The 21,671-nt window shown below is 41.9% G+C and overlaps 1 protein-coding gene across 1 annotated transcript in view; it reads right to left on the bottom strand.

Annotated features, from left to right (window-relative positions):
• The window catches only part of LOC137341448 (dynein axonemal heavy chain 17-like), a 574,489-nt gene that overhangs the window by 549,975 nt on the left and 2,843 nt on the right, over positions 1 to 21,671 (bottom strand). Inside the window, exons 2-3 of the mRNA XM_068004561.1 lie at positions 15,819 to 16,012; positions 8,603 to 8,795 (exon numbers count right to left, since the gene is read on the bottom strand). Coding sequence (XP_067860662.1) covers positions 8,603 to 8,795; positions 15,819 to 16,012 — 387 coding nt within the window. The remainder of the gene's footprint in view (positions 1 to 8,602; positions 8,796 to 15,818; positions 16,013 to 21,671) is intronic.

The raw sequence follows: 21,671 nt of genomic DNA on the forward strand, positions 1-21,671 counted from the left end.
CAGCAAAACTGCTGTGCAAAAAAGATTGGGGGGACGAAACTGTTTTGCAATGCAAGAAGAAAACTTTAAACGGCAGCAGAAAATAATGCAAGAAGGAGAATGCAGATAAAAGATATCCAAAAAGCAAAAAAAGATGACTTTAAAGCTAATACTAAAGAGTCAAACACACCTTTAAGAAGCAGGCCACCAAAGATCATGGCTGCAAATCCCAGTAGCACTTGTTTTATAGGGGTGAGCAGTGCTAATGGAGGAATTGGTATCTGGAAGGGTTTCATTTTCTCATTGTTATGTCCGCCCATGAGCGCTCGAGAAGCTGGCTGAAGCAGCGACATTTAAAGGATCTCCACTTCCATTAAGGTAAGTATCTGGAAAGGCATTTTTGGCTAATGGGGATTTTTGGAGCCTTTTTTTTTTAGCTGTTTTGACTTGAGTTTGGACAGTTTTTGAGAATACACAGCTGTTGTTTTAGAGCTAACTTTTGGCTGCAGCTACACTGTTTGCCTTCATTGGCTTCAGGAGTATCGGAAGATGGGTATGTTGCTAGGATTACCATTGAGGCTGCCACAACAGCGGCAACAGCAGCAGCAGTAGCAGAAGCGGCATCAGCAGCAGTGGCAGTAGCAGCAGCAACAGTAGCGCAGACCTATGGTGGGTCATAGAAGATGAGGAAGGAGGCAAGGGCCAAGTAAGCGTAATAGCATGTGGGTTTTCTGGAACATGATGTCATACGTAAACATGACAGAGGCACAGTGTGTGTGAAGGCTGCGCTTCAGCAGGCACTGACCTATGTCACCAGTTGCAGCAGGTTAAGTTAGTTGAACAGGTGCTTAGTTCAGCCCGGCCTCTCTTAAAGATAAGGGTGTAGCTGACTACAAGAATATAATAAGAACACAGTTTCTTGAACGGCCATGTGGCCTTGAGACTAGCTTCAGCCCTACTGATAACAAGGACAGGAATGTAGGGAGGAAGGGAATGCTCAGGCCTACGTGCAAAAGTAATAGATGGCTATGGATGTTCGGGGGGCAGGCTCAATACTTGATTGACCAACTACCTGAGCCAATAAAGAATGTATGTGTACGCCCATATTCTGTAACAGATGGGCCTTCTTTACTGAACTGTATAAATATGAGCTGTTTCACTGACTCGGGGAAGCTGTACCTTCAACCATTGTTTTGAGGTGCTCTTCCACTTGTATACAAGTTGGGCTCAATAAAGTTTCTCTTTGTACTACTTGTTTGGGTGTTAATGCATTGGTATAGTGTAAGTTTCGACAGGCTGTGAAGGTAATGATGGCTCTCAACTTCTATGCCACAAGCTCATTTCAGGCTGCAACAGGTGGCATCAGCAACAAGAGTCAGTTTGCTGTCCATACGACCATCAAGCAAGTGACGGATGCCCTCTTCACAAGGAGACAGTAATACATCATCTACCCAATGCAAGCTGTAGGAAAGAATGCTCAGATTTGCCCGCATCGTTGGATTTCCACAGGCGCAAGGTCTCATTGATCACACGCACATTGCACTGGGTTCGCCCCTTCAAGAACCAGCTATAGGAACTTAGGAACAGGAGTAGGCCATTCAACCCCTCGAGCCTGTTCCGCCATTCAATTACATCATGTCTTATCTGTACCTTAACTCCATTTACCTGCCTTGGTTCCATATCACTTAATAACCTTGCCTAACAAAAATCTATCAATCTCAGTTTTGATATTTTCAATTGACCTAAATTCACAGCTTTTTGGGGCAAGAGTGCTCCAGATTTCTACTATCTTTTATGTGAAGAATTGCTTCCTGACATCACCCCTGAATGGCCTAGCTCTAATTTTAAGGTTATGCCCCCACCAAAGGAAATAGTTTCTCTCTATCTACCCTATCAAATCCTTCAATCATCTTAAACACCTCAATTGGATCACCCCTTAATCTTCTATACTCAAGGGAACACAACCTGTCCTCATAATTTAACTTTTTTAGCCCCTAGATTCATTCTGGTCAATCTGCGCTGCACCCGCACCAAGGCCAATATATCCTTCCTGAGGTGCGGTGCCCAGAACTGAATGCAGTACTCGAGATGCGGTCTAACCAGAGCTTTATGCAACTGCAGCCTAACTTCCACCCCTCTGGGATGGGCTCTACCTGAACTAGAATGGGACTAGTGTCCTCCTGGAAAGGAAAAATAGGGTTGTCAATAGGACTTCAAACTAGTAAGATGGAGGAGTGGGGTCTGGTGAAAATAACATAAGTCTGAAGATAAAAGAAAAATGAGATGAGAGTAAAGGTCAGACAAAGGTCAGTTTAACCTCGGTGGTGGGGAAACTTTTAGAAACGATAATCCAGGACAGAATTAGCAGTCACTTGGACAAGTGTGGATTGATTAGGGAAAGCCAGCACGGATTTGTTAAAGGCAAATCGTGATTAACTAACTTGATAGAGTTTTTTGATGCGGTATCAGAGTGCTTAGATGAGGGCAATGTGGTTGATGTGGTGTATATGGACTTTCAAAAGGCGTTTGATAAAGTGCCGCATAATAGGCTTATCATCAAGATTGAAGCCCATGGAATAAAGAGGGCAGTAGCAGCAATGGATACAAAATTGTCTAAGTAACAAGAAGCAGAGAGTAGTGGTGAACGGTTGTTTTTCGGACTGGAGGGAAATGTTCCCCAGGGGTCGGTACTCTTGATATATATTAATGTCTTGGACTTGGGTACAGGGCACAATTCCAAATTTGCAGATGACACAAAACTTGGAAGTATAGTTAACAGTGAAGAGGATAGCCATAGACTTCAAGAGGATATAGACAAGCTGGTGAAATGGGCGGACACGTGGCAGATGAAATTTAATGCAGAAAAATGCGAAGTGATACATTTTGGTAGGAAGAACGAGGAGAGGCAATATAAACTAGAGGGCACAATTCTAAAAGGGATATAGGAGCAGAGAGATCTGGGGGTATGTGTGCACAAATCTTTGAAGGTGACAGGGCAGGTTGAGAAAGCGATTAAGAAAACATATGGGATCCTGGGATTTATAAATAGAGGCTTACAGTACAAAAGCAAGGAAGTCATGATGCCCCTTTATAAAACACTTGCTAGACCACAACTGGAGTATTGTGTCCAGTTCTGGCTTAGAGAGAGTGCAGAAAAGATTTACTGGAATGATTCCAAGGATGAGGGACTTTAGTTACATGGATAGATTGGAGAAGGTGGGGTTGTTCTCCTTGGAACAGAGAAGATTGAGAGGAGATTTGATAGAGGTATTTAAAACCATGAAGGGGCGAAACAGAATAGATAGAGAGAAACTATTCCCATTGGCGGAAGGGTCAAGAACCAGAGGACATAGATTTAAGGTGATTGGCAAAAGAGCCAAAGATGACATGAGGAAAAACTTTTTTACACAGCGAGTGGTTAGGATCTGGAATGCACTGACAGCAGTGGGGTGGTGGAGGCAGATTCAATCGTGGCTTTCAAAAGGGAACTGGATAAGTACTTGAAAGGAAAAAATTTGCATGGGCTACAGGGATAGGGCGGGGGAGTGGAACTAGCTGGATTTCTCTTGCATAGAGCCGACACAGACTCAATGGGCCGAATGGCCGTGCTGTAACCTTTCTATGATTCTATAAACAGTCAGGGAACAAATACAGTTATAGAACATAAGTACAAAATGACTGTTAAAAATCAAGTGAGGGAAACAATTGTAAAAACAAATTAAATTGCCTGTACAGCAATGTGCACAGCATCTGAAACAAAACAGGGGAACTGGAGGCAATAATAGGTAGCGAGGTGCCAGACGCAGTAGGAATAACTGAAACATGGCTACATAAAGAACAGGCCTGGTAGCTAAATATTGCAGGGTAGAACGTATTTAGAAAGCATAGGGAAGAAAGTGGGGGGGGGGGGGTGGTGGAGTAGCTGTACTAATTAGAGACAACATAATGGAAATAGAAAAAAAGAGACATAGGTAATATTAAGATAGAAACAGAATCCATATGGATTGAGATAAAGGATAAGAAGGGATCAATCACATTAACAGACATGTTCTACAGACCACCTAATAGTGGAAGGGAAATGAAGGAAGAAATATGTAGGCAAATCTATGAAATGAGTAAAAAACATCAAATAATAATCATGGGAGATTTCAACTACCCCTGAATAAGCTCGCAAGAAGAGGTAGGGAAAGGGGAATGGAGTTTTTAGAGTGTGTACATGACTCCTTTCTTACCCAGTGTGTGAGAAGCCAAGAGAGGAATCACTGCTGGATCTAGTAATGGTAAATTAACCGGAGCAGATAAGAGAAGTGTAGGGGAACATCTAGGCAATAGCGATCACAACGTAATAAGTTTTAAAATAATGATTGAGAAAAACTTAAGTAAGACAAAGAGAATGGAACTAGGGAAGGTAAACTGGAAAAAAAATGTTGATAATTGAGTTCAGAAGAAATATATTCATCTAAAAAACAAGAACAAACTAGCTAATAATGAAACACCATGGATGAATAAAGAGATAAGGGTAAAACTAAAACTAAAAAAGGCATACCCTAAGTATGTAGACAATAAAGAAGAGGATAACAACAGGGAACACGAAGAGGTTAGGAAGGATGTCAAAAAAACATTAGGAAAGCAAAGAGGAACTACGAAACAGCAACGAATATAAAAAGAAATAGTAAAGTATTCTACAGACACATGAATAACAAAAGAAAAATCAGGATAAGAATAGGGCCACTAAGGGATGCACAAGATAAACTCAGAGGTACTGACCGCAAAATGTCAGAAATACTGAGTGGTGACTTTGCCTCAGTATTTACCAGGAAGACTAACAAGGTAAGTATGATAGTAGAAGAGGAGATCAAAAAAAGTATAAAGACATTTAAGATAGAAAGGGGGAAGATAATTGATAAATGAATCATACTTAGATAGGATATGGATTGCATATTAAAAGAAATTAGGGAAGAGATAGCAGAGGCACTATTACATATATATAAAAATTCATTAGAAAAGGAAATAGTGCCAGAAGACTGCAGGACTGCTAATGTTATTCCTATATTTAAAAAGCAAGATCGAACAAGTCCAGGGAACTATAGACCAGTTAACTTAACATCGGTGGTAGAAGAGATAATGGAATCTTTACTCAAAGGTGTGATAGAGAAACATCTAGAAAACAAAAAAAAATAAAGAGTAGTCAGCACGGATTTCGGAAGGGAAAGTCATGCTTGACCAACCTTATTGAATTCTTTGAAGAAGTAACAAAAAGAGTAGACCAGGGTAATGCAATAGATGTAATATATTTGGATTTTCAAACAGCCTTTGATAAGGTACCACATTGTAGACTCATGACTAAGGTCAGAGCACGTGGAGTCAGGAGACAGGAGCAGAATGGATAGCAAGCTGGCTACAAAACAGAAAACTGACAGTAGGGGTTAAGGGCAGCTACTCAGACTGGAAAAAGGTAGGAAGTGGTGTTCCACAGGGATTGGTGCTGGGACCATTGTTCACAATCGACATCAACAATTTGGACTCTGGAATTGGAAGTACAATTTCAAAACTTGCGGACGACACAAAATTGGGGGGTATAGTTTTACAAAGGAAGAACGCATGAAAATGCAAGATGACATTAATAAACTTACAGAATGGGCGTGTAATTGGCAAATGAATTTCAGTATAGATAAGGGTAAGGTGGTGCATTTTGGTAGGAAGAATAAGGAGGCCACATATTGCTCGGATAATAAGAGTCTAAATGGGTTAGAGGAGCAGACAGGTCTGGCGGTAGATACACAAATCACAAAGTAGTGATGCAGATTAATAAGGCCGTAAAAAGGCAAACCAAACACTGGGTTTATGGAGGGATAGAATTGAAAAGCAGAGAAGTTATGTTAAACTTGTATAGAACTTTGGTTAGACCATACTTTGCAAAGTTCTGGTCTCCATATTATAAAAAGGATACAGAGGCATTGGAGAATGTGCAAATAAGATTCACAAGGATAATACCAGAACTGAGAGGATATACTTATCAGGAAAGACTAAACAGGCTGGGACTTTTTTCTCTGGAAAAGAGAAGGCTAAGGGGTGACCTAATAGAGGTCTTTAAGATAATAAATGGGTTTGCTAAGGTAAACATAGAGAAAATGTTTCCACTTGTGGGGATGCCAAAACTAGAGGTCATAAATATAAGACAGTCACTAATAAATCTATTAGGAAATTCAGGAGAAACTCCTTTGCCCAAAGAGTGGTAAGAATATGGAACACGCTTCCACAAGAAGTAATTGAGGCAAATAGCATAGATGCATTTAAGGGGAATCACATGAGGAAGAAAGGAATAGAAGGGTAAGCTGATAGGGGTAGATGAAGTAGGGAGGAAAGAGGCTCATGTGGAGCATAAATGCCAGCATAGACCAGTTGGGCTGAATGGCCTGTTTCTGTGTTGTAGAGTCAATGTAACTCAATGTAATACCCTCGGGTGGAAACCATCAGATCCTGAAGATTTGTCGATCTTCAGTCTTATTATTTTCTCTATTACCATTTTTTTACTTGTATTAAATCTAGCAAGTTTCTCCTCTTGATTTATTTTCAGTATTCCTCATATCTCTGGTACTTTATCTTCTCCCTCTAATGTAAAGACCGATACAAAGTAATTATTTAGCAAGTCTTCTATTTCCTTAATTTCAATTACAATATCACCTCCGTCTGTCTTTAACGGTACCACATGATCCTTAGCCATCCTCTTTCTCTTAATGTACTTGTAAAAACCTCTAGTGTTGTCCTTGGTAACACTCGCAAGTTTTTTCTTGTATTCTCTACTTGCAGCTCTTAGCACTTTCGTTGTATCCCTTTGCAGTTCTTTATATCTCTCCCAGTCCGTGGATCTTTGCTATTTTTTGCATTTGTAGAAGCCCATTCTTTTAGTTTTATACTATCTCTCATCTCTTTTGTTGACCAAGGTTGTTTAATTACACAAGTAGATTGTGTAGTAGAGTTCTTGACCTTTAGGGTTATGTACAGGCCTTGTATTATACCAAACACTCCTTTGAACACCTTCAACCGTTCATCTGTGGTTTTATACGTCAACAGTTCTGCTCAGTCTACTGTGGTCAATTTCTGCCTCATTCCTTCAAAGTCAGCTTTAACTAAATTTAAAATCGCCCTTCTCCCACTCAAACCTAATATCGAATTCAATCATGTTGCAGTCACTGTTAGCTAGGTGTTCCAGTACCATTAAGATTGTTAACTAATTCTGGCACATTATTCATCATTAAATCTAGTGTGGCCTGTGCTCTTGTTAGTTCAAGAACATATGTTTAATAACAGGAAGGGGTTCCACTCTTTCAGTGTTCAGCTGGTCTGTAATCACAGACAGTGAATAATGCAGGTATTATGGCTGTAATCATGATGCCTTCATACTGCACCAATCCTCAATCCCCCCTGTCTTTGACCCAGACCAGCGGGTGTGAGGCTGTCTCCTTCGGACATGGGGTAGCCCCTCTACACCTGGCTCGTGACTCCTGCCAGAAATCCAGGCACAGACGCAGAGCCCCAATACAATGAGAGCCACACTCAAACCAGAGCTCTCATTGAGCAACCATAGGCATCCTCAAAGGCTCCGGGTGCCTATACCGATCCGGTAGAGTCCTGCAGTATAGCCCCAAGTGTGTCTCCAGATTTGTAGTGGTTTGCTGCATGCTACATAACGATATCAGTCAGAGGTGTCAAGCCTTTCAGCTGCCACATAAGATGTGCAAAGACAAGATAAAGAAGGGGACAAGGAAGAAAAGGATTATGACGACCAAAGCCAAGCATTGCTGCCAGCTGCCAGAGCCGTAAGGCAACAAATTACTGAGGAGTGATTCTCCTAAGCAAACTCTCCCCCCAGCACACCAACAATCCCACCATTTGACCCACTCCTTCCACACACCTTCTGAATGCTCTCCAACACTACTGCCACATTGGTTTTCCTCTTACATAACTACGAATATGAAAATCAACATCAATGCAAAACAAATGTAACCTCTTTACTTGGTCAAGTCATTAAACTTCTGAGACTCATTGCCCCTGGCGCTGATATCTTCTGCCACCTGTGCCCACTGCTGCCGAGCAGCTTGGTGAAATATCTTCCTGCCTTTAAATATCATCAGGAACACAGGATATTCAAGCGCCCGATTAGGCGAGCTATCAACCAACAACTGGACTAGTGCTGCCAGCCCACTTGTTTAATGATAATGAGGGTCCCTGACCAATTTTACTTTCTAGTTCCACCCACATGATTAGGTATGCGCTGCTGGCGCAGCTCTGATTCTGGGCCCAGAAGGCCCACACAAATTTCTCCCTCATGAATTGGGCGCTCTTTCTTGCTTATTAGATTCAGTAAGGCATACTCCTGTAATGCATGAGAGCATTAATAGAGCACTCCATCACTGAATTGGTCTTTATGTGTTCAGTTGGCAGGTTGGGGTTGAGTTGATTCTATTCTTATTTTATAAGAATATCTTTATCATATTCAACATCCTAAAGTACTAATGTTGCAAGAGCTTACAGGGCCTCTGTAAAATTTGTAACCAATAAAACATGAGAGTTTTCTGATCGATTGACTGTCTTATTTTAAATCCATAACATTTACGAGCACCTGTTCAGTAAGGCATTTTAGATCCTTCAGTCTTAAATCCCAGAAATCAATCTCTTCTCTCGGCCGAGGGTTTAAGCCATCCAGCAAAGATTGCGCTGAATCCTTGTTCAATACATCTTTTACTTGATGTATCCAATCAATGACTACAGATTCAATAGCATGTAATGTGGCACTATCTACTTGAATGGTTGAGCTGGAATTTAAAGAAAACACCAGTTATAATGTAAATAGCCTACCATTGTCATTGGATAGCAATTTCAATATAGAGCATGGCACAATCATTGGTAGACTACCTTAGCTCCTCTAACTCAAAGTATGAGTGTAAGTGCATCACAGCACAACTACAAATAACATATTTCATGTTATGCCTGCACACCATATATTTCTAATGACTTTCCATTATCAAAACAATGGGCTGTATTTTGCTGTAAAAATACCGGTCAGGCTAACAGCAGTTCACTGTTATTTATGTGCAAATCAGACAGTAACTTCTAGCGACCGCACATGCGCAGTTAAACGCGGAAATCCGGAAGCTGCTGTTTGAAATGCGATGCTCCTCCAAAAACTAGTCATTTCAAGTCTAAGTACCCTTTTAACAGTGTGGCAAGTCTTAATTATTGCCAAGCAACCTCTCTGGCACTGAAAATTAACTTTTAGAAGTGTGGAGTCTCATTCCTTTAGATTTTAATTATTGCTGGACATTAAAAAAAATTAAATACATTTTTTATTTTTTATTTCTGTCTTTTATCTGTTTCTTAATTCAATCTTTCTCTTTATTTCACTTTCTGTACCTGATTTGACATTGAATTCACTATTCCAACTTACACTTCCTGGTTCTAACTCTGCGTTATCAACAACGTTTCAATCTGATTGGTTAAGGAGATACACGGCTGCTTGCCCTGTTCACACAGGTCCCAGATGGCCTGTAGAGGGCACTGTGCTTTTTGGATCTTTAATTTGCAGGAACTTGCTGTGCAAGAGCTCACAGAAAGTCTATGTGTAAGTGCAAGACTAACGAACGGCGCCACTCAGCAAAATCCATTAAGCATTCTCTGCATACCACAGGAATTAAGCATCTCACCATGTCCCTTTCAAGGGGGTCTCACAATCAACATTTTCTCATGTTATTTAAAGATTTTGAAGCTGACACTGCCAACTATAGTAATTCCATTGCTGCATTAATCAATTCTACGGACACCAACATCCATTCCATTTCAGAGTAACAGCCTCATACTGATATCGGGGAATAGGCCAATCCAACTGAGTCACTGTTTTTGTGACATCATGAATAGTGTTGCATAGGACTGACCCAAAGCCACCTGTACTGACTTACCTGAACTCTCCTAAACTCACTTCAGTGGGGATTATGGTGAAGAATTCCAGCAACAGGCCCAGTTATGGTTCAGTGACAGAGCCACATTTGCTGTGGCCCCTAACATCAATGCTTAAACCTTATGAAAATCTTAAATCCTAAGTAAAATTATAATAATGCTTCTTGATACTTCAAGAAATCTAGCAAAATTCAACTTGATTATTTCCGTTGCAGATTCTGCAAAGTCAATGAAGTTCCCTCTACCACTGGCAACCACTCATCATCCCCATCATGCACCCTTTCCCTTGCACACAGCAATTCAGAGACACCCACTTGAGGGGGTACAGATAGTGTAGAGAAAGAATTGACACGTGGTGAGACACAAAGCACAAGGACGCCAGGGGATGCAGATGAAGAAGTGGAGCCTGACATAACTGATTGAAGGCATGAGACATGTCAGTCCATGGCTGCAGAAGAGAAAATTGCTAGTAGAGCATCAGACACATATGGAGGTTCCGTATAGCCTCGCTCAAGATGTGCGTCAGATGGCTTGGATAGCAGTGGAATCTACTGATTGCGATGCATAACTTCTGAGAGGGTTTCAATTCATTGCAGGGCAGCATGGAAAAAGTAATAGCTTCAGGAGAATCTGCAAACCTTCCCAACTTCATCAAATACTCAGGCAAGGCGGTCAACTCAATGTGGAGGCACTGGAGGAATGCAGAACTTGGGGCACCATCAAGACAGGTCAATATCAGTCAGATTGCAAAGTATATAGGGCAGCATCTCAGAGAGAGTAGAGGATCTTTGGTTGACTCTCTTAGGGATTTGAAGATCTTTCTGATTCCTTGAAGTCCATTCTCTCACTGAACACTGGTAATCAGAATGCTGTTCCCAGTGCCAATGGAGTAGCTGATGTGTGTTCCGATGAGGTTGCTTCCCCTCACAGTAGCAGCACGAAAGAGCACTTTATCAGCTTCACACAGAAGCCTTCACCTTTGCAGGACTAGGCTGGCAAGAATGAGTCACTACAATGAAAGTCAGACTCATTCGGCACATCTTCACAGATGAACAGAATAGCATTATTTGGAAGTTTTAGCCCATCAAAGACCTCCTCTCACCAGGCTCTCTATGGTCTAAGTAAAATTTTTACTCCTTACAGCTAGCCATGACATTCTAATCATAAGCTTCAACATCAACACATTTCCTGTTCCCCATTGTCAGAAGGCCATGATATCCTGAGAAGTGCCACCTCCACCCCGACAGGCTCATAATATTTTGCAGCAGTCATCTACATCTCAAACCCCAGGCCTTCAGGTGGCGTGTACAAGTGTTAGAATGCAACAAAGGAAAGCTTGCAACGTCACAAGGGATGTGCTCAGTGTCAACACCATGTAATGTTTTTGCAAATGGTTACAATAAATCATTGGAATATTTGATTTGACTACTTAGTGTTTGATTCTGTTGTATGACAAAGGGGAACAGGTAATGTGTTGATGTTGAAGCTTATGATTAGGATGTGATAGTTAGCTGTAAGGAGTAAGAATTTTATTTAGCCCCCACTCCCACCCCTCCCGGACCCTGCCACAGACTATCCCCCCACGGACTAACTTCTCCAGACCAGAGGCCGGCTGGGCCACTTAATATTGTGGCGGCCCGAAGTAGACAGGATACTCCGGGGCGCTGGTTTTCCACCCACAGCCAGCCAGCCAAATGCTAATGAGGCCCGGCCCTCCCACCAAGACTACTGGGGGTCGGCAGGTGCACGCTGTCGGTTGGCCATCCAAAGTCCGCACCAAGGAATATTATACACCACCACGTTTCCAAGGATAATGCAGAATGTAGGGGAGGCTTGCTGAGTGTAATAGCGATTTTTTAATATATAATACCTACAGTGAGTCGCAAAATATGGCCAAATGTTTCCGCAAGCAATTTCAGCTCAGTCGTGTCCCTTTAACCAAATGCTTTCTCTTTCAAATAATGGTGTTCATTCTCAAGGGTGGATGAGAAGATGGAAGTTAACGAATTTCGGACAGGTCACATCATCCCGTCCTAATTCCATCATTTGCATTTGACTGTCACTGGGAGGGCAAGCTTCTTCACCGTGCTCTGAAACTCAATTAAATTTATTCCTGGAGAGTTCTACAGTGGAAGCCCGGAATACATCAGCCCTGTTAAAAATTCCTTCCCCACAAAGAGCGATTGCTGACTTTAGCCCACCCACAACTCTGGAATTGTCTTCACTTTTCTTTCATTCCAGCTCAACCCCTAAAAACAAATATGAATTTCCTCCAACCCACAGGATAAAAAAAAATTAAGAAGATCGCGGGATGAAATTGGTCTTGGGCAGTTGCGCAAAACAGGTAACTACAAATCAGCAGTCCATTTTACACCCTGCTTGATTTTCTTTTCCATTGACTTCAACCTGCCTTTAACCAAGCAGCAGTCCTCTACAGTCATGGCAGATAACAACTGTTTGTTTTCCAGGGCCCCAGCTGAGCAGTAGGCATTCTTTAGCTCTCATGCATGTAACTTATCTCCTGGACACACAGTCTGAATGATATGCAGCAGTTTCAGGAAATATTGTTTCAAGCTGTTCACACAACCTGGAATGGGGAGTCCTCTCTCCACTCCCCCTAACATCCTTCTCTTCTGAAAACATTAGAAAATATGTTTGCCTTTCTATGTAATAATCTTTTATCTTGGTCCCTCAGTTGAAGCCTGGAGTCCCCTTACTTTGGATATCATCATGGTTGCCTAACTTTCTATCAGTTCAGATACCTAGACTGAGGTGCTATGAGATGACCTGCTTGGGTCAGTACCATACCATACCATACAGCAACCATTTAAAAGCTGGTCACGTATTAGGGCAGATTTTGGATGGCTATATTATGCTAAAAGTATCCTTAAGGAAATTATGCAGAAAGGACTTGTGGGAATTAAGGAGTGCTAAACCAGACACAAAGGACTCTCTGTGCTGTGAGAAATTCAGCACTAACATTCTTATGGCCAGGATTGTCGTCCAATGAATAATTCACTCCCATTGAGCCATTGTGCCAAGCTTGGCGTTGACCTTACACTTTGAAAAGTAATGTTGTGATAGTAGACAAACAAGTGTCAATTACTAGGACGTAACAGTGGTATTCAACAAATGGGGCAGAACTCGCTCCCAAAATAAAGGAGGAGCTGAACAGCGCTGCCAGTTTTTAGTGGTGAATCGAAGGAGCAAGTTCCCGCATTTGCGCAGGCACAGTAAGACGCTAAAATCGTGAGCTTGCTCCTAGTGGTGACTGGTCAATATGACAGTTTCGAATTAAAGGGCCATCGCACGCTGCAATCAGGGAAATCATTGATAAAGTGTAAACTTGCTCATCTGCCCAGCTGGAAAATAACTAATTACGCCACCAAACAGGAACGCTGAAAAATACCAGATCTAAACTAACTTTTAACAGCGTGGATACTTTTAATGTCTGCCAAACAAATAAAATTAACTTTTAAAAATGTGGAGTCTCATATTACTCCATATTTTAATTGCTTTTGGTCATTCAAAAAAAAATTTAAAATTAAATTTAAAAATTACATGTTTTTTTAAATGATTTTACTTTTCCCTTCTGTCTCTTTAATTTAATTCAATTATTTCTTTGGCTTTTTATTTAAAATTTTTTTTTATTTACAATGACATACAGTATAACTAACTTTAAATGAATGAAGTCTGCTTGCCTGCTTTAACAATGACACCTACATCTGTGGGTGTAACTTCTCTTCCTGACAGATTTTGTGGGCGGGTCTTCTATTCTCACAGACAGTTCCATGCGCATCAACTCACGCTGCTCAGAGGCTGAGTTGATAGTGCACAATTTTTTTAAAACTTCAAAATCAAGCAAGTTGATGCCACACAGCTTGCAGTAAGTACTTTCGTTAATTTAATTTGCAGGAGCTGCAGCGAGCATTGCCTCGATGCTCTGCACGAGTTCTGGCCCACCAAATTTTGAAGCCAGAAGTTAGCATTGGCTGGCAGCTGAGATGGAAGTCAATCAGATTCATCCAATAAAAGTAGATTGCAATAGGCTGTGATTCAAGACAGTACTGGAGAAAAAAAGTACAAGAACTTAAAGATTAAAACTACAAATCCAAATTTGAATAAATCAATACTTCAAAGGAAATCCCTCTCTATAAGTCCTGTGCCTTGTGCCTGTACGAGAGAGACCAATGGACTGTAATTAGAATTTTTTCTGGCATGGAAAATAACAGTGAACTGTTGCAGATGGCAAACCGGAATGCAATCCTGGAGGAGGCTACCAATAAAGCAGAGTGGAAGATTACCTGATTGTTCAGCGAGCAAATTCCTAAATGGAACAGAGTCCCAGGTGAGGTGATTTTGTTTACTTATATGTGGAGGTTAAATGAATAAGGAAGAATTAATTTTAACACCGAATGCTGACATTGAAGTATCAGCATTCTTCAATGACTGGATAGAATAGCAAAGCATAGCACAGCTCTAGCGGCTTGCAGTGATTTTCAACATAGATGCTGAAGACATGTTTCACCATGGAATTGTGCTAATGGGCCAGAAATCGCTTCGAGCGGCGAGGAAACGGTCACCACTGCTCCTGCGAAATAAATTAATGAAATTACTTACTGCGGGATCTGTGGCGTCGAATGGCTTGAATTTGAACTTTAAAAAAATTGTGCGCCAGCAAACCAGCCTCTGAACAGCATGACTTGCCGTGGCTGGAAAAGTCTGAGAGAGATGATACGTCCACAAAATCTGTCAGGAGGAGAAGTCACTCCCACAGATTTAGCCTGCATTGCTCAAGCAGACTTCATTCATTGAAAGTTAGTATTCTGTATATAATTGTAAATAAAAATTTTAATTTTTTTAAAATAAAAAGCCAAGGAAATAATTGAATTAAATAAAAGAGACGGAAGGGAAAAGTAAAAAAAGTTAATTTTTTAATTTAAAAAAAAATGTAATGACCGAAAACTTAAAATAAGGAGTAATATGAGACTCCACATTTTTATAAGTTAATTTTTAGCTGTTTGGCAGTCATTAAGATTTACCAAGCTGTTAGTTTAGTCCTGTATTTTTAAGTATACTGTTTGGTGGGGTAATTAGTTACTTTCCAGCTAGGCAGATATGCAAGTTGGTGCTTTTTCAATGATTTCTCTGATTGCAGCATGCAATGCCCCTTTAATTCGAAGCTGTCATATTGCTGGTGAGCCACTCGGAGCGAGTTCCAGATTTCCGTGTTTCACAGTGCATTTGCGAATGCCGGTACTTGCTCCTTCAACTTGCCACTAACAGACAGCGCTGTTGAGCTGCTCCATTGTTTTAGCAGCAATTTGTGCCTTATTATGTTTGATGAAGGCTTCTCAACTAATGCCAGGAGCATCTGAAGCTGACAACAAGGAAAACTGTCAACACAAAGGGTAATTATGATCCAATAAAAGGAGACTCATAGCCAATGTCCTTCATCAGCATCAAAAATCTCTTAAAAAGGTTTGCCCTGTGATTCTTCCTGTTGTCGACCTGTGCTTAGTGGTATGTAGAGTATGTGAAATGGATAATACTTTTTAAATGGCTTGAGGTAGCACATGAATTTGTGTCAGTTCCCACTATATAATCTTGATGGAGAAGCTACCAGCTGGAGGTGGAGGTAAAGTGCTTCTGCAAAACGAGAAAAGAATATCAAAGCAAGTCAGCTTGGGACTTATATACACCTTTTATCATCAAATCAAGAGCTTGGGCAGAGAGCTCAGAGTAGATCAACTGCTTGTGTTTCCTAATTGGGGAATAATGCATGCTTTAGCTAGACCAAAGGAGGCAAGAAATATTTTTGCACTTTGAGTAAATATAATGGTTAATATGTTAGAAATTATCCGTAAGCTTTTGTGCCACCATACCCATCTGATTCCTCATCTGAATTTTCCAAATTATCTGCACTTTTCGGAAGAGCAAGGAGTGCTTTCCCCTTTAGCTGTCCACCAACGACAAATACATCATTTTTAAGCTGTTGTGCATGCTTCACTACATCTTCTAATACCACTTGAGGCCATTTAATCATATTATCAGTATTTGTGAAAAGTGTACACACCACCTGGAAGACAAGAAGCATCATGAGTTTTGAAAAACTTACAATCACACAAAAAATGAAAGCTATAAAATACAGTGTACAAGTTGCACCACTATCTTACAGATGCCTTTTGTAAATATTGTTTCATATTCCATCAGCTTATAAAATCCATCATAGGAGACAAAAAAGGTGCATTAAGTTGTAACTTACACACTCAGTGCTAACCAAACTTCCAGTATATTTACAAATGTGCAATGAATTTCATTATTTCAGTTATCACCAGCCCAGATGCTCCACAATGGGGAGCAATAATGTATTATTCCAAGTTTTTTTTAGTTTCTGCTGGGCAATTCTTCGAAATACAATATAAAATAAGTGGTATAGCATACTCAGCAATATGTTACCACAACGTTAATATTTAAATGTTTAGAAAAAGCTAATCTACTTAGTATAGTCCTCTGCATTCTTTGAATTGAAGATATTGTCCACATACCACTGAAGTGGGCCACTTTTGGCAACAATTGTCTGGGAAAACCATGAACTGATGGCCTCCCTTTAAGATGTCTTGATGTTATGACATTGGGCACATGATTTTTGCTTCCACAATACTTAAGCTCTCACATTATCATTTGTTTTTCCTTAAAATGCAGCTAAAGAGATAAAGGGACAATAAACTGGAATTGCATTATGTGAATTATGACTTCCATTAAAAGATTAAAAGATGATCTCACAAGGTATGAAATCCTGGTTTCTTCCCTTTTTACTCTCAAGCATCCTCCACAAACCTCTTAAGACTCCCAAGCAGTAATTACGATAAAGCAAAGGAAGCCCCTTCAGCCACCAGACAGAATGTCCATCCACACCTACTAAGTTCAAACAGTAATATTTGGTAAGGATGTGAGGGTTACTCAAGGTTCGACCTGAACATGAATATTCTCTACCCCCATCCAGGGACAGACTGGCGATATGGGAAATCAAGAGTTTTCCCAAATACCCCTGAAAACAGTACCATAGCACTGTATTATCAGCACCCACCATAAATTGTGAGGATCCTGAAAAATCCCATCCCCTTTCAAGGGAGCCAGTCTCTCCCCGCCCGTCCCTTTTCAGGGAAGCATCAATCACCAGTGTTGATGAGGTGGTTGGTTGCAGCTGCTTCCTTCTGGAGAACATTTTGTTCCTTGGAGCCATGACCTCAGATCTACGGCAAAGGTCTAGTTTCTTGTTACTTGCTTCAACATCCATGAGGACCATTGCCAAAGTATGTTTAACTGAAGGAGTTTCATGAATTGTCAAGTACTTGAGACAATAAAGATTGTAGAGAACAAGCAGGCAGTGTTCTGCTATGGTGCAAGTCACCAGTTGTCAGAATAGCCACAGATGTTTGGAGCCAAGAGTCTAGAAATTTGTTCGTACCCGAAAATGGGTGTGCAGGGGACGGGGCTCGGGCTGCAAGCACCTGTTCACGTGGTCTTGGGAACCATGTAATATTGCTGCTGCCAGCTCATTACAATGACTCGGGCCTTATTCATTGCCTGCAAGCCTGTTTTGTGGGGGGGGGGGGGGTGGCGGAAATCGGGCGGCTCTGACGCCATTTAAAGGCAGCCAACATATGTTAGAGGGGAGGTATACTCTGGCTTTAGACAACAGGGAACATTTGTAAGGAGGGAAATGGCTGCAAGTCTGGCAAATGGGGCCCCCGATTCTCCGATGCTGCTTTGGCGGCCCTGATGGACAGGACAAAAGAGATCCTGTTCCCCCCAGGGGGCAGAAAACCCTCCAGGGGGCAGAAAACCCTCCAGGCAATGCCTTCGCCACCAGTGAGAAGGTTTCAGTGGAGGTCAATGCCAGGAGCTCAGCTCTCAGGACAAGGCTGCAATACTGCAAAAAGTTCAATGCTCTCACCAGAGCGGTCATGCTAAGAATACTGCACTCTTACTCTCTGCTCACACCTCCAACATCACTACTCACAATACACCCCTCCCCAGCATCCCTTCAAACTCCTACAATCATTGCACTACACCTGCTTCTCCTCATACTCACACACTCGCCACTACTGCAATTCTCACTTCCCCACATCTTATACACTGCATATCAACTATTCAATCAGGTCAGGCACATTCTCTAAACATCTCTCAAGACTGTCACTAACACAATCCCTTCATTCTTGCAGCAGTAGGTCGCACGTAACCTGAGGCAGGAGGCTGACATCAGAGGTAGCCAGGCCCATTTGCTCACCCTCTCCTCCATGGAAGAAAACATGCCTCCCATCACGGGTAGGGAGAGCCATGGCCATGGCGAGTGGCAATGCTGGAGGAGGCGCATGCAGAATTTTGTCACACCTTATCCACTTTTTCCTTTCTTACTTCTAACTCACCCTACACACTCTGCACAACAAACTGCAGCTGCTTTCAGCTGTCACTTCTCACTCTGCTCTACCTCCGCACTAAAAGCTGACCTATGTCCCTCTCTTTCATTTCAGGTGCTGAAAATGTGGGGATACCTCTGCCACTTCAGGAAGACAAGGCCAGCCTTCCTGAACATGGCACCGTCACTCGGTCTGACTCTAGCAATCACCAGCTCAGAAACTGGCACCTGCTGTCCTCTCTCAGGATGACAGCATAGCTGCTCCACCCCACCCCCCACTCCCAACTTCATCCTTATTAGTGCCACACATCCAGCTGGGCCAGACTGCACCAGCCCACACCGAGATGCTGCAATCTGCAGCTGGGCCAGCCCACAGCTGCTTGAGATCGCCCACCACAGCCACCTGAAGCATCCTCAATGGAAACTCAGCAGCCTTCCACCTCCCAAGCTGTAACACTGAGGAAACACTTCGTAGGACATGGACAAAAGAGCTGAATTCCAGAGGTGAGGTGAGAGTGACTGCCCTTGACATCAAGGTAGCATTTGACTGAGTGAGGCACCAAGGAGCTCCAGTAAAATTGAAGTCAATGGGAATCGGAGGAAAACTCTCCAGTGGCTGGAGTCGTACCTAGCACAAAAGAAGATGGTAGTGGTTGTTGAAGGCCAATCATCTCAGCCCCAGGACATTGCGGCAGGAATTCCTCAAGACAGTGTCCTAGGCCCAACCATCTTCAGCTGCTTCATCAATGACCTTCTCTCCATCTTAAGGTCAGGAATGGGCATGTTCGCTGATGATTGAACAGTGTTCAGTTCCATTCGCAACCCCTCAGGTAATGAAGCAGTCCATGCCCGCATGCAGCAAGACCTGGACAACATCCAGGCTTGGGCTCATAAGTGGCAAGTAACATTCACGCCAGACAAGTGCCAGGCAATGACCATCTCCAACAAGAGAGGGTCTAACCACCTCCCCTTGACATTCAACGGCATTACCATTGCTGAATCCCCCACCATCAACATCCTGGGGGGTCACCACTGACCAGAAACTTAACTGGACCAGCCATATAAATACTGTGGCTACAAGAGCAGGTCAGAGGCTGGGTATTCTGCGGCGAGTGACTCACTTGCTGACTCTCCAAAGCCTTTCCACCATCTACAAGGCACAAGACAGGATTGTGATGGAATGCTCTCCACTTGCCTGGGTAAGTGCAGCCCCAACAACACTCAAGAAGCTCGACACCATCCAGGACAAAGCAGCCCGCTTGATTGGTACCCCATCCATCACCCTAAACGTTCACTCCTTTCACCGCCGGCTCACCGTTGCTGCAGTGTGTACCATCTACAAGATGCACTGCAGCAACTTGACAAAGCTTCTTCGACAGCACCTCCCAAATCTGTGACCTCAACCACCTAGAAGGACAAGGGCAGCAGGCACATGGGAACAACACAACCTGCACGTTCCCCTCCAAGTCACACACCATCCCGACTTGGAAATATATCACCGTTACTTCATCCTCGCTGGGTCAAAATCCTGGAATTCCCTACCTAAGAGCACTGTGGGCAGAACCTTCACCACACGGGCTACAGCGGTTCAAGAAGCCAGCTCACCATCTTCTCAAGGGCAATTAGGGATGGGCAATAAATGCTGGCCTTGCCAGCGATGCCCACATCCCATGAACGAATAAAAAAGCCTGCTAATTTTCAACTTTGGTAAAAGCTGTTCATGGGTTCAGATGACTTCTTAACTTTTCCAAAGGTTTTCAGAATTTGTGTCAATCTATTGTGGTGCTCCCTTTTACTAGTTCCCACCTCTTCAAATTTTACCTGTACACAAGTTTCCCCTACCACCATTGATTTATTCCCTGTATCAATCCAAATCTGCATCTGGAGCTATGCATAATTATGGTAATCTGATGACCATGGAAAATTAGGTGCAAATCGCATACTTTCATTCATGTCAGCGCATAAGCCATTTCTAACTTGTCGTGGTGACTCAATACCTGAAACACGATTGCTAAATCAGCAGTGGAAGCATGTGGTTCAATAAAGCGGAGGCAGCATGGACCAGATAGGTCTTCCTCCTTGCACAGGTCAGCCCATGTTACTTTGGCAGGGGTCCAAGGAAGTAAGAGAATGGCAAAGACAGAAAAAGCAGAAGTCTGGAATCTTGTGCAAATGCTCAACCCTTAGTGCAGGGATTTCTGGAACTAATTAATTCAGATTGTGGGTCATCATGGTGCTGAAGGTGTTAAAGATCTATATCAACTGATCAGATTCTGTTCTTCATTTCTTCAGGGCAGTCTCCTCTAGTACAATTATCAAAAAGGGCTGAGGGGGAATCATGGGTGGTCAAACAAGAGGTGAATATCGACCATATTTTCCTCCTTTTTTAAAAAAAGTTACATTTTCCATTTCATAGATTATAAAGGTCTACAATCAAAATAGCAAAGGTATAGAATTTTGCTATGATTTAGTTAATTAGGATTAAACTGGAATAACCAAAAATCAGCCAATCACAATACACCCATAATAATAATTTAAACACTTTTCAAACTGAGAGGTTATAACTATCAGGAAAGACTGAATTGGCTCGGGTTCTTCTCTCTAGAAAGGAGAAGGCTGAGGGGTAACCTAATAGAGGTCTTTAAAATTATGAAGGGATTTGATAGGGTAGACATAGAGAAGATGTTTCCACTTGTGGAGTAGTTCAAAACTAGAGCCTGTAAATATAAGATAGTTACTAATAAATCCAATAAAAAATTCAGCAGAAACTTCTTTAATGTGGAACTCGCTACAAGGAGTAGTTGAGGCGAATAGCATAGATGCATTTAAGGGGAAGCTAGATAAACACATGAGGGAGAAAGGAATAATAGGATAGGCAGATAGGATTAGATGAAGTAGGGTGGGAGGAGGCTTGTGTGGAGCATAAACACCAGCATAGACCAGTTGGGCCAAATGGCCTGTTTCTGTGCTGTAAATTCTATGTAACTGCTGCACTGCTGAAAAGATAGGTGACTCAGTGTGCAATTGTTCAATAAAAATTGAGAAAATCCCCACAAGGCCCTGCATGTAAATAACAATTCCAGTAGAAAGGTGACTGGGTGGTTAAATTCTGGATAGCTAAATTTAAACTGAAATTAACTATATCAAGAAAGGAAATTTGCAAATGTATGCACAATGTAATTTTTAAAAAGTTTTTAGTCTTTGCAGGTGCTAGGTGAATACATCAGCACGAAATATAGCCATATATACAGCTTTCACAGATTGGCTTTATAAGTCAAATCAATAGGGTGTGCAACATAATTTTACAAAAGATGAC

The sequence above is a fragment of the Heptranchias perlo genome, chromosome 23 (assembly GCF_035084215.1).
Source record: "Heptranchias perlo isolate sHepPer1 chromosome 23, sHepPer1.hap1, whole genome shotgun sequence".
NCBI lineage: Eukaryota > Metazoa > Chordata > Chondrichthyes > Hexanchiformes > Hexanchidae > Heptranchias > Heptranchias perlo.